The sequence below is a fragment of the Poeciliopsis prolifica genome, unplaced genomic scaffold (assembly GCF_027474105.1).
Source record: "Poeciliopsis prolifica strain line A6 unplaced genomic scaffold, Auburn_PproV2 SCAFFOLD038, whole genome shotgun sequence".
NCBI classification, from domain to species: Eukaryota; Metazoa; Chordata; class Actinopteri; order Cyprinodontiformes; family Poeciliidae; genus Poeciliopsis; species Poeciliopsis prolifica.
Genome location: NW_026562413.1, coordinates 3,930,489 through 3,945,116, shown reverse-complemented (window position 1 = coordinate 3,945,116; position 14,628 = coordinate 3,930,489). Strand labels below are relative to the sequence as shown.

The 14,628-nt window shown below is 39.9% G+C and overlaps 1 protein-coding gene across 2 annotated transcripts in view; it reads right to left on the bottom strand.

The window, feature by feature from the left end:
- jarid2b (jumonji, AT rich interactive domain 2b) overlaps window positions 1-14,628 on the bottom strand; it is a 109,222-nt gene that overhangs the window by 54,604 nt on the left and 39,990 nt on the right. For both annotated transcript variants that reach the window (XM_055053735.1, XM_055053736.1), the window contains exon 2: window positions 3,751-3,877. In XM_055053735.1, coding sequence (XP_054909710.1) covers window positions 3,751-3,877 — 127 coding nt within the window. The remainder of the gene's footprint in view (window positions 1-3,750; window positions 3,878-14,628) is intronic.

The following is a 14,628-nucleotide window of genomic DNA, read 5'->3' as shown; positions in this document are numbered from 1 at the left end:
ACAAAACAGGACGGGGGAAAAAAACGGGACATAGACGGATGAAGGAAGCAGGAGGTAGAAGAGGCTATGGAGAAGAGAATGAGGTTTTGGATATACATAATCGAGGAGACTGCGAGGAGACAGGAGCTGGCAGAGATAGCAGTAACCGGAGTCCTATTGATGTGTAATGAAACCTCGTATCAGGGGAGGGAAAAACGGAAGGACAAACGAAAAGAGGAAAATAGGGGAGGAGAAAAGGAGCGGAGCAATGTGGATGGGAGAGAGGATGCTCGGGCGAATTAGTATAAGATGGGATGCAAAAAGGGCATAATGTCATTTGTTAAATAATGCAGGGAATGAGCATGAGTGGCAGGAAGTGTGACGGAGATGGATAGCTGCCAACAGGAAAAGGTGAGGAGGCTGGGAAGATGGTGTGATTGCTAGCTGTAGACAAAGAGAAAGATGGGTGGGTGGGGAGACTGATGCATAAAAACAGCAGACAAATTTCACAAGCAAACCTCACTGACAAAAAGCAAGGTTATGTAAGGATTATGGTCATTTGGAGAGGAAGTCACATTTCTTAATCCTTAATTAATACTCTTTGAAAGCTGTCATCTGTAAACCTTAAAAACAAATCAGCTTTGACAGAATATCCTGGACTATTATGAAGCTGAATTTGGTTTCAAACAGGTTTTTTAAACCACAAAATAATAAAATCACAAGTCTTTCAAAAAAAAAAAGAATTAAAAAACAGAATTAAAGGGATTAGGTGATTTTCTAACTTCCTGCCTAATTCAAAGTATTAAAACCAGTATTTTGTATGATCAACATATGGCTTGGTTTCTCTTATTCATGATAATTGTTTGGACAAGTTTTCCAATAACTGTTTAAACAGCAACTAACACAACATCACTTTAACTCTCTATCACTCATACATTTCTTTATGCACCCAAACGTTTGTTGTTGTTTTTTGTTTGTTTTTTTACACACAAAATGTATCTGTGAGATCACATGATACAGCAAAATAATATAACTTCTGATTGAGGTTTATTATGTAGAATCAAGCAAGATCTGAATGACTATTAGTTTTTGCAGTTATATCTGTGCAAGACTAAAACCCGCAACACATGTATGGCCTCAACACGAGTCCAGACACTCTAACCCGCAGTCGTCTAAAACAGCAGGAGATGCCCATTCAGGATGTAGAGCATGCTGAGCATGATCCTCCAAAATGGCTGACAGTTTCACCACAATGTGCATGAGAGATGGAGAAACTGTGCTGCTCACGCTGCCTCCTGAAGCCACGCTAACCCAGGGTGCTCTAAAGCAGCGGGGCTCCCATCTATTCAGCACCGGCTCCCCCTTTTGTGTCGGCGTGGGGCTGCTGTCGTTACCCCTCGGTGCGACGGGCCGCCAACGCTTTTTAATGAGTCATTTTTATTCAGGCGATAAGGTCAGCCACCCGCAGAGGCTTAAAAGGCCCTGAATGGCAAATATGAGAGTTAGCTGTCGCAATAAAGGGAGGAGGGCAGCCGGCATGGGTACATGGGGAATAAATGAAGGTGCGAAAAATAAAATATGGAAGGAAAAAGAAAGCTAGAGTTATAAAAACAGTAAATAAAAATAAGAATTCTGACATATTTAAAAAAAAAAACTCCTTCTTATCCATCTGTTTCCATGTCTGCTAATGGAATAGCTGGAAGACTTAGTGCCATCTGTCAGCAATTCCTTTTTCCTCCTCGTTTCTTTCTTTCTTTCTGCATCCGACTTGCGGAGAATAGCTAAAAGACAAGTTCAAATCTCTGCTGCTGACTGACAGAGGGATTTTTGGTACAGAAACAACAAGGTCAACAAAGAACAAAAACAACAAAGTCATCTCGGCTCTTTCTTCTTGTGCTCTCGCTACTTCTGAACTGTTTCAGGTTTACACACCAAAACACACTGAATCCCTCCCCCCACAAAAGAGTGAAAGCAGCAGGCTTCTACCTGGAGCTGGGTTCCTGACTATGTAAGCAATTTTAAATATTAAACTCTTGTCTAAGTTCCTGTGAGCACACGCTTTAATAAGTCTTGTCCCTGGAGTGAGTGTAAATGTCCAAGCTGGAAAGGATTAACACCACGTAGACACATGCTTTCATGTCTGTGGCACTGAACAGAGTTGCTAGCTGATGAGAAAACAACATAAAAAAAAACAACAACCTTAAAACAGTTTGAGCTCAGAGGGTCCTTTGAGGATAACACGTTGTACCAGTAAAGACTGCAACTTTCCAACCCAATCCCCCCACAATAAAAGGTGGGTAAGATTTCTCAATCGTGTGTTCCAAGAACATCGAACCAAAACCTAACATTTACTTCCCAAAATCCTTCTGCAGAGTTTTTGTTTTTTGTCAGAGTAAAGGGCAAGTTTCCAGCTTTGGGTTAGTTACATTTCATAATTGAATTTTATTGTTTCAAGTCCTCATTTGACTCCAAGAAAAAGGAAGACTGTGTATCTGCAGGATCTGGGCTAAAGGGGAAGCAACAGACTCTAAAATCTCCTGCTCCAGTTTTGATCTAAGACTCTCATGTTTGGATATTAGTTCAGCTCTTTGTGTGTAGATTATCTCTGCTCACCACAATATGGGTTTCACCTCATTACAAATTTAACTTGGAGGGAGTGTGTGACAATGGCTTTAGCTATGCTACAGCACATGAGTAGATTTTAGGCATTGTCCATTACTGAGAGCATAAAAATTACTGTTCCCAGATTTAATCACTTCTGACGACAGTCTGGGTCCTGCCTGTCTCCAGCTGGCTGGCCAATCAAAGCTCTCATCTATAAATAAGTGTCACTGAGGCTCATCATTCTGCCCTGCGCCGCATGTTTCTTTGCTTTGAGTTCTTGCAAGCTGCAAGAAGCATCTTGTTTGAGCAAGTTTGCATCGGGGGCTGGTCATTTTCCCATCAGAAATAAAAGATGAAAAATGAAATCTTTCATACTTTAGTTGCTTTGTGTTATTTTCACTTTGTGAACTGGAGATTTAAAACATATTTTTTAACCTACTTAAAGCTTGGTGCTATTTGTGTTATTTGAATATTTAAATGGCTGAGACTGAATTTAAGCTTTTTCTGGATTAAACGCAAAGCTGCCATAGTTCAGGAGCACAACTAGCTGCTAATGGAAACTAGAAAAGCAGCAGTTTAATGCTTCAGAGGAAGGAGCGCTGCATAAAAAAGGCAGAGCATTTTTCCTGCAAGCAGTAATTAAATAGTTCCTAGTGAGAATCTGTTAACCAGTATTGGTGTCACCTAGGATACTGCTTTCATTCGGGAACAATTTGTACTTTTAGAAGACATCAGTGAAATGTGGTTGTTTGACTCCAATGGAATTGTTTGTTTTGGTTAGAAGCTATAATCTCATGTTTTACAGGCTGACTGGCCCAAAGTGAATCAGAACCATACTTAATTGAAATGCCATCAAAGGGCTAAAAAACCCTCAGAACAATATTTACTATTGCATAAAAGATTTGAGCGCTTTTAGAAATATTTGTCCAAATAGCTCATCAAAACTTTAATTTGTGAGAAAAATAAACTGAAAAGCAACGGTGTAAGTCATTCGTGTAAGGGTACGAAAGGGGAGAAAGAAGGAATGAAATGGAAAGAGAACCGTTTGTGACCATCGTTATAAATGAGCTGAGACTTCATAGAGTCTCTGCCACCATCTCCATCCATCTAAATAAAACAGAATAAAAAACAAAATAACCATAGTTTTATTAATGACTCTAAACTCACCATTAAGGTTTGTGGTTCCATCGCCATCCAGCTGCCGTTTCTGTGCAGTCCTAAATTCCTTCAGAGAGAGGTAAAGCACCTTTCGCATCACCCGTTCTTCCGACCACGGGATCCCATCACTGTCATCCTGTGAACGTATGGAAAGTATGAATGATTAAAAGAACTAAAAGCCACAATCTTAAGCTTCTTATTTATTTACATCAGCATTACATAAGTTTCTGCACGCATGAAGACCGCTTCTTACAATGAATATGAATCACTCTAAAAAAATAAAGTGTACTCTCTTTTGTTTTGCTGCTGGGCTGCAGGAAAAATGTGACTTGAGGTGAAGGTCAGGAAATGCTCACAGGCCAACTGAGGCTTTGACAAAATAACCCAGGCTGCAAGAATCCAGCTCAGTGCCAAGAAAGCGACGCAGAAATGCAGCTACTATACACTCTGTAAACAATATAATGAGAAGAGAAAAATATTTGCTTACAAGGACTGCAGCCAGTTAGCAGCAATGTGGAAATTGCATTATGCATTAGTCTGCCAAGAAAGGAATAAAATATGGGACACATAAAGATATCATAAAGAAGCCATTATGAAAGCTTTGCAGAAGATTAAAATACAAAGTTTCAGTCTGCCGGAGAATGCCTGTATATATGATTCCTCATCTCTGACTATAGAGTGGTACATTAGCATAACATGACAGAGAAATGCATTAGCATGAGGCATAAAGGATTACATCCCCTCCAAAATGCAATGATAGCTGTGTGCTACAATGCCAAAAAGTTAGAAAGCAAATGAAAAATGCATGACGCAACTTTGAAGAGGTCACTTTTTTTTTATCCCAGTTTGAATCAAACAGACTGAACAGCAAAGCATTTAAAATGCTGCAAGTTACTTTAAAAAAAAACCTCTTATTGAGTTTTAACAGCACATTAGAAAACTATCCAGCTAGAGCGAGCTCAGCAGCAAAAGGGTCTTCGGAGAGCATCAAACAGCAATGACGATATTTCTATTCTCCCTTTGCTGCTTATTCCCAATTCTCCAACTCTGATTTGTTTGAGTTCTTAGCAAAAAAAAAAAAAAATTGAGATTCGAAGCACATTTTCTCAAAACAAGACGCAGGGCACGTCTTGCGTGCGCTTCTCGTAACATTGAGAAGAGAACACATTTTGAGAGCTAATGCACTCAAACTGCGCATTAGCTCTCAAACGATTTATTTGAAATCGTCGCAAATTCTGATAATGCCAACTCATCTCTACAAACACGTCTTCTGCGTGAGTCAAATGTGATGCAAGAGGCAGATATGAAGAAACAAAACAGCCGTCTGATAGTATGGTTGACTCAAATCTCTGGTATCGGCTCAGCTGAAAAGCTTCCAGATATCAGAACTGACTAAATGCATTCGAGACCTATAACTCAAATGAGAACTTCCAGCAGATGTAATAACAAGATGAAATGTTACAGTAAACAAACATTTAGCCTTGTTGCTGCCACAAACTTGGATGCAGTTAATTTCAGTTATATTTGATAGACCTACACAAAATAGAGCATGAATGTAAAGTAGAAAGAAAAGGAAAGATGGTTCACATTTCTCTTAAAAACATGAAAAGTGTGGCATGGTGAGCACTTGTACTCAGACAATGGCTGCAAGTCTTTTTCACATCTAAAGACAGAAATGATTGAATTCTTCTTTTGGAAAATTAACTTCCTTCTTTCCATCTAGTCATCTTTCCTTGGTGATAAAAGCTATATTCATTACAAGAAAGAAAATATTTGTTTGCATAGTTTATGAAGGTGGATCCTGGCACTGTATTATATTTCAGGAAAGAAAATTTTAGAAAATTCCCAAAAGGTTTGCGACATACGGTGACACTGAACTGCAACATTATTAGATTACGCATCTAAGTGTGTTCAGAAAAACACAGTATGATATTATGTTGTCTCCAACATCCACGATGCCATGACAAATGACTGTGTCTTATGCACCTTTCTGGTAAGGCTGCTGATAGTCTTTTCACACTCAAAAAATCTGATCTATGTAGACAAGCCACTGCTAATTATAGCAGCATCGCCACAGGGTGTGTACAAGTGTGTCAGTGTGTTTGACACATATATGATGTCTGAGGAGTTGCGTCAAATTGTTGAGAGAGGACAGATAAGATGGGACTTCATTCAATGAAAATATTTGTCAAAATACTGAGGACTGTTTTTAATAGTCAAGAGTAAATTGATTTATTCATTGTAAGGCTTCACAATATTAGGAAAATGACATTGATTATAATAAACACACATTTCTCAACTTTCCTATCAACAAAAAATCCACACCACTGTCCCTGAGCTTTCTGATCTTTGTCTGTTTCAGTTATGAGATGGGCAATGGTCAGTATCAGCTGGGCTGCACAACTTACTCACCAATTTATGAGCACAGTATCACGAAGAACTTCCAAAACGGCAAGAAATGTGAGCTAATTATTTTCATGCAAAGCATTCAGACAGTCTGTGCTGGAAATCAATCTGGTCACACTTGTCACAGGAGGTGAAGGAGGTTAAGTCATAAAGAAACGTTTGATGTTTCAGGCGTCGGTCAGAAATAAGTTTTTTATTAAAACCTTTTTAAGATTTAAGTCAGGATCCCGGCTCCAAAACATTGGTGTTAAGTTTGAATAAGCAGACAGAACAACTTGGGAAAAAAATTTGTGAAATCTACAAAGTGTTATTGTTTGCATTCACTAACCCAAACCCTATTAAATCAGATAAAACCTACAGTATAAGACCAGGACCGGTAGCGGCCTTGCCTGGATGAATATAGACTCCCAGCAGACATGTGGACACAAGTAAAACCACTCAGCACGACAATGGTTCTTAGCCTCCAACCAAGACATGGAGAGGTATGTTTTTAGCGTAATAAGCGGCCCCTTATTACACCGTCACATGCGAGTGTGCGTGCACACATGCTCGCCAGTGGGAGAGGCAGAGCAAGACTTCAATTATGCCATTTCCCCCTGTAGTTAATGTCATCTAATCCATTCTTTGTATGTGCAAAAGCCTGCCAGGTAAGCACCAATTACCTAGACAGCTCACTAGCACTCCTTCTCTCATGGTGTGGCACAGGGCCAAACGTACACCGACACAAACAGCAGTCGATAAATCTCTCGGTTGCAAACTGTGGTGTACAGCTGATGGTTAATACACACCAGCGCCACATAGCTGAATATAAAAGGAAAGGAGAAAAAAGTCAATAGATTGACCTCAAAGTTTGTCTAGGTTTCTTTTTTCTCTCATACTCTGTGGTTTCCTTACAGCTGTTGGCAGGCGGCCACAAATATTTCCTGCACTGTAACACACAGCAACGAGTGATGGATAAAAAGTAAGGGGAACAAAATCATAATAGTAGCAGCTGCTGTACTTTTCAAAGCTGTCCAACCTGTGATGTGAAAGTGGTTTTTCTCAATGCATACCTCTCCTTTTTGAAGATTTTGAACCACCAATTATATGTCTGAGACATTTTTTTGGGGAGGGGCAATAAAAAAAATTCCACCTGCCAGAAGATAGTGAAGCAGGACAGAAAGGCAAACAGCTGCTTAAATGAGCAATAGCATCAAAATGTGTTACACCTCGATTTCCCAGTCGAATGTTGGCAAATTTCTTTTTCTGCACAGAGAGCTTTCACATCGAATGCCACCTGGCAGTGACATGCATCTACACCCTGAGCCAGCTCCCACAAGGTGAGGAAAATCCCACTAATGAGCGTGGGGATCTTTGCGGCTCGTGAGCTCACAATCGGGAGGCGCCTTGGGAGTGCCGTGCACCAGTCACCCAGCAACCTTGTAACCGACACTCTTTGAAACAGACGGGGAAGCTCTGACAAGCACCTGATAGGAGGTGGGGAGCAGAGTTTTAGAAAATGGCATTTTTCTTATTGAAAATTTGGCCAACACTGTAGACCACATATGTTGAGATCTTGGATGGACACTCAGGTTTTACAAGCAGCTCACTGGAAGCAATGCAGGTCTTTTCACACTGGAACAATATAGATGGGTCAGCAGTATGCAGCCACAACATCTGCTCTGTAACAAAAAACAAGTAAACAATTTGAACATATAATGAACAAAAAAAAATAATTCCAACTTGCAAAATATGCTCCTGGAATTAGAGCCACTAGATATTAGAAAATTGTGACTGATGATGATGGTAAATTCTCTCATACGAATATTTGAAATGTGAATTTTTACTAAAACATTGAGCCGTGACTGTATTAGCAAATGAAGGCAAATTTCTTTGATTCTTCTAACCTTTTTAGAAGATCAAATCAGCTACAAAACAATAGCAATAAAATCTAATCAAATTTTAATCAGTGCTTTCTAAACATTGCTGGATTTTTAAAATTAATTTTTCTCTGAATACCCACACATTGTGCCCAGAGACTTTGTGTGGTGCTCTAAAGCTGTGTCAAAAAAACAATATAAACCATATGAGATTGCTATAAGTAGCAATCCCTGGAAAAAAAAAAAAAATCTCTGCACTTGGCCAAGACAAGCGTAATCTGCACAATTGCTTTTCATTAAAGTGTGAATAACGCATCCAGAGCTTTTTTTTTCATGTTTCCAAAGGTGCGTAGTTGCATGCACACATGCACTTGCATGGTCTAAAAATAGAAGCTTGCTGCCGCCGACTGCACAGACGTCATACCAAAGGAATGTGGGCCATGCACCAGCTGTGATTTGCTCTACAAAAACTGCGCCGAAATCTGTTATTCTAAGACACATTTCCTCTTGGAGAGGGAACAGAGAGCAAGGTGGAGGAATCGATAGATGGAGCAGAAATATTATTTTAGCCAGCTGCAGGCGTTATTGTATCCAGTAGCCATGACGGTCACATCACCCACACATCTTGCTTCACATCTTGGTCTCTGCTGCACACTTTTCAGCAACACATGGGCCCCATATGACTGGCTTTGGGGATATGAGTGCTTGGAGTTCACAACCGGAGCAGATGATGGCAAGATGTTAATTACTTAATTCCCAAGGAGATCACTGTAAAGGTCGCGACCAAAGCGTTCGCAGATTAGAAACATTTGTTGCATCTTGATTATGACTCAGTGGAAAAACTAAAACACGTGCAAACTAATGCTCCAAGTCTTAAAAAAAAACAAAAAACTCTTTACTATGTCAGCCTCGACATTAACCACCGTTTACTTTGTTCTTCATTCAAGTTAGATGATCTAAGATCACCTCTTTATTGTCCTTTTTGAAGAGGGACTGAGTCATCGTGTAAAATCTGAGGATCCAGAACCTCACATCAGCATAATCTGAGGTAGTTGCTAAAAGCAGGCCAACTTCCTCCGACACGGTGCACACGTTTACCCCAGAAATTTACATTCCAATCCTAACTACATCCTGGTCCTCCCAGCTCTCACAGCATCAAGTAGACCGGATGCTTAGCTCAGCTCGGAGCTCAGGGAATAAGCAAATGGAACAAGTTCTTTTAAGGTTGCGGGGGACAAGAGGCCCTATACAATCTCCTCATTACACTCAAAGCTCACTGCAAAGGAATGTGTGCAGCTACATGGCCATCTATTTACACTACTTGTACTGGAAGTGCCCAAAGTCTTGCAGAACTTTTTCCATGAGTGGGAGACACAAGGAGGGTAAAGCTTGACTGACTGCGGGGCGGTCCTCTGCTGCGATGGATCCAACAAGATGAACCACATGTTTTTACACATAACGCAACCAACTATTTCACTGCAAAACAATAGTGTGCTCAGAAAACCTGCATTAGTGCAATTAAATGTTAGACATTTGCCACCAAGCTAAGAAGGACGGACTACAACTTTGCTAGTCCTACCACACAGTCAGTATGGTGAAAGGCTTCTAACAAACATCTATTCTGATTAGAAAGGAAACAATCTGCAGCTCCTGCACTTTTACTGCAGAGAACACCAACACCATCACCGTTCTTTGAAACTTCTGCAACCATTCCAGACCACAATAAAAAGAAACGGGGTTACAGGAATCTAACGCGCTGATTTTTCTCCAGTTTGCTCCAACTCATAAAATAGGTTAATTGATGGAGGTAGTAGTTTTGAATTCAAAGATCATGACGGAATAAAATAGTTGCCAATTTTTTCAGAGGGGAAGGAATACTCTGTTGAGAATGTTTTATCCAACCGATAAGGGACAAATTAATCAGTACTCAAATATAGCTAACTCCAGGAAGGCTGAGTATAGTGCAACAAAGTTTATCTGTTTGTTTCCATGCTCTGTTACAGAACATGCTGGACTTTTATTTACAGTCCTTTGGAAGTGTCAGTGTCAGAATGTTGATTATGATTTAGCTTTTATCATAATTTAAAGATCTATCATAGCAGGATTACTGGCACACTGTTCTTTTACTGTCTTGTAGTTCTTTAAAAACTTAAAATTGATGGTACTGGCAGGTCAAAAAGCTTTAGATAAAACAAAAATTAAAAACTTAGTTAGAACAATATCTATGTGTAAAATAAGTAACAGATAGTTGGCTGAAATATAAAACCAAGTTGAGCAGGCTGCCCACTCTTAATCTGAGCTTTAATAAACTAAATATCACAAAAAACTGGAAATCCAAACATAAGCCATCAGATTTCCTGTCAGGGTTATAATTTGTACAAATCTCTACAAATCCCAGTACAAAGTTGTCTTCATATTTTGTATTGTGCTAAATGTATTCTAACTAGTTATTAGAAATATTCGCCCAGCCATCCAATTTATGTTATACAGAATAGAGCACAAGCAGTGTTTATAGAAGAATATGTCTTATTGCATGGCACACGTCACCAAAAGAACCCTATCACAAAACAGTGGGCTCAAAGCGACAGTATCCCATTTATTCAGTGCCACGCAGCCAGGACAGCTTCACAGAATCGTTGCTGCGGGAATTTTAAATGCTCCTCATAAAGCGGAACATTACAGCGATCGTACGGCATCGACTTTGCGGTGGTGTCTCGGTTTTAGAGCCTTGTTGCCATGGTTTTTAGGGCTCAGCTGAGAAAAATTTCTCACACGGCGAAGTTGGATTTGGCAGGTTCAGGGAGCTGAGCCACGTCTGGTCTTACAGTGGGCTGAAATACGGGCCTCATGGTAGAGCCGTGTGCTAAAATATGCTATAAAGCAGCCCCTCTCTGCGCAGACAGGTTGCATAACAAATGGCTCCCCTTCAATAATAAACTGCCTTGTTCAACACACTTACCCCTCCGACTCCGTCACAAGATCATTTTTACTTTGGCTTCATGTCGCAGAGCAGACGCTTGACTCTGTGCCTGCATCTGTGCGCACACACAGTTCTTTCGTGCTGTGCTCACATGGACTGCTAAATGTGATTGACGGTGGACCGGGACATGCTGTTATTCATCATAGCAACTGCAGCATCTACTGCTGAATCCCCCTCACTACTCCCATGGCGTCCCTGAAAGATGCTGCAAAACCCCACTCAACAAAACTAAATCTCACTTTTACACAAAAGTGTAAAAGTAGTCTGCTCACAGAGAGAATTTATATTTTAGATTCAGCTCAAGCAGTGTGTTGTGCAGGATTTCAGACAGCAGACGCTTTGCATCTGATGCTTTCATTTGTATTTGCGACAAGACATTCTCTTGTTTACAAAGATTACAGTCAAATTTCAGTCATTCAGAAAGCCAAAACCGAAGGAACGTGCCATTACATGAAGAATCAAAAGCGCACCTGGCACCAGAGCTAATGCCACATCACACATAATCAGAAAAAAGGGAATTCACACAAAGATTTGACTTTTATTGGACTTCAGTGATTCACAGTTACAATCTGTCAGCTTGCCAAGTGAGATCTACATGAATTGCCAAAGGAGCGTCTGTAATAAAAACACTGCATTTAGAATTAATAGCACATAGGTGATCAGTAAAAGAAAGAAAATCCATTCAACAACTGGACTTTTATTGGATTCCAGTGATGTATTCTTACAACTAAATCACCGGAAAGCTTTCAAGGTCAGGCCTATTTTAATCTATTTGAATCACCAAAGGAGTATTGTATAGCAAACTGCATGCAGAATGAAAAGCACACCTGGCACAATAATGTCATTTTGAGGACAATCCATCAAAAACCAAAAACTTACAAGATGGGATTTCATTATTATATTAATACATCTAAAACATGCAACATCTTGCCGCGTCAGGTCCATTTTAATATGTTGATGTCTGAATTACAAACTAAAAAGAAAATCAAGCAGAAAATGCCACCCTACTTAAAAGGAAAGTTGAAAATGTTGTCATTTTGAATCCATTTCCAACCAAAATGATAATGACGTAATAATTCAGGTATAAGAGTCAGACACATAACTTATCAAAGTACTTACATTTGAGTCACCAACGGAGAGTTCTCTAAAACAAACTTTATACATACAAGAATTAAAAACATATGCAGCACAATACTTAATGCAAAATCAAAGTCAAGAATAAAACAAAAACTCACTTAAAAACTGGACTTTTACTAAAATGGAGAGGTAAATATAATGCTATATAAGATTTTTGCACAGTCAGACAGCTTGCCGGGTCACGGTTCTAAATGAAAGACCTGGCAAATTAGTGCTTTCTGTCAACATTGAAAGTGTTTCCCTTTAAGACCTATGCCTGCATAGACTGGAAGATCACAATAATTTTTTTACAAACAACTTCCTACGTGACATTTCTTTTAAAAGTACACACATATGGAAGACACTATGTTACAATCTACGTAAAGCCGCAACGCTGAAGCCTCCCCCACACACAAACAGACAGAAGGAACAGGAAGGCCGAAAGGGGAAATGGAGTAACCTCGTTACCCTCGTGCCTTGTCTGTCAGGAACAGCCTGCAGGCCTGCAAGAACCCACTGAAAGCTAACGGCCTCTGGTCAGTTTATACGGCATCTGTTTGCTGCTAAGGGAAAGAAGCTGTTTGCATGGAAGCAAGCTGGGGTGGAGACATCACCTGAGGGAGGGCTCTGGCAAGTCTTGACGTTAGCCTTGAATGGGCAGACTGAACATTTCTATCCGGAATCAGGTTAAGGTAAGGGTGTAAACAATCAGTTAGGAAAAGGTACACAAGCAGCATCAAAATCAGGCCCACTTATACAACAATAACTACTATAACAGTAAGCCCAACAACTCCTAGCCTGAGGCTACCAGCTCATTTAATCCCAACACATCCTGCAGAACCCCATACAGTCTGAGCTGCTTCGCTAGAATACCTCATTAAGTCCCCTTTTTACAACCAGAGCACTGAAAAGGTATTGTGAAAAAGGGACATTCATTGTCCTCTGAAGAGAAGGAAAACACAAAAACAAGCAGCCCCAAATGAGTACAACCGTAAGCCAACAAGCCAGTTAGAAAGCATTTGTTGCGTGCTTTAGCAACCCCACAAATGATTCCGTATTCAACTTGCATGTCTTAGAAAATGCTTTAAAAAAAAAGACAGAAAGCCTCTATGCTTTTCACCCTGATCTCTTCAGCTCTTCCTACGCTCCTCACAACCAAAATATGTCCAGTCTTATAATTAGAAATGCTCAAAAGAGTGTGAGTCAATTAGTTCTTTAAAGGTCAATGAGCAGCCTTGTATGTGTTCGTGAGCGCTGCTGCTGCACTGTAGCTGCCGCCTCATCTGGTCTGGACAATAAATCAATGAGGCTGCATAGCGTGCAGGGCTTTTAACAGAGTGAGCGCACCTCATTGGCTTAAATGCAGCAAAGCGGTGATGGGGGGGGGGAAATCAGCTGAATAATAAAGAACATGAATAATTTTACATAAGCACCACTCATTTTACTTCATTCAGCCAGCTCTTTGCTTAAGTCTGGTCACTTTTGTGTTTTTGAAGGAAATTCAAAAAACTGTAAAACGTCAATAAACCCAGCCTTTATTGCAGCAGCATAATATCACTCCAGACTTCAGAAAAGTACAATTTGAGAACAATTACACAATTGGAAAGGGAGTGGGTGGAGAGCCCATGTTAATAGCTTTTGCTACTTTTGAAAGAGTAAAATTTACTGTTGGAGTTGATTCAAGTTTCAAGTAGCTTTCAATTCGTAAACCATTATTTTCTCCAAACTGGACTTTAAAAGAAGTTTCTACTAGCGATAATAGAAACAATTCTGCTTGTGATACAGCCATAAAAAACAGAAATGTGAGCAGTTTGCTAAACTCCAGTGCCACTTTAAATAGAACCACATGCTTCAGTCCAGGCAGGACTTGTATGAAATACAAAGAATGAACATGTGAAATCCAGTACCCACAGTGAGTTATGTGGAGGATCTGTGATGCTGTGGGATTTTTTTTCTCTTGTTGCGTGTTTATTTCTAACTAGGAGGAGATCCGAACCATATGGACAAAACTATCTAGACATCATACAGACACAAAGTCAACCTTCTGTGAAGGCCACCGTAAACCCCAGAACTAAATAAATATAAACTTGTGGGTTGAGCGAAAAAGAGGAAAAAAGCATAAGAGGACCTACAAGACTGGATGGTCGAGTGAGTCTGTGGAAAACAATAGTCAAAGATGGCCCTCTTTGTTGCTAGTAGAAAAAGTCAGTTTTTCCTTAGTGACTCAAAATAAGAGGTTGTATTTCCCAAAAATGTTCAGTGAGAGATTCTACTGTTGGTTATTTAACATTCTGTGCCTTTGTCTTCCTATTTTCTTTGTCCAAATAAAGATCAGACATGAATTAAACCGCTTGCAATCCCTTAACAATTCCCAGAGTGATGTTCACCTTGAAATCCGTTTCCACATCCTGATGTAAACACATTAACCTCCCCTTAAACGGAGGAATTAATTAGTGTTGTGTACATGACCTCGACTGCAGCTGTTACACCACAAATAGATGCCACATGAAAAAGTGATTTTACTCA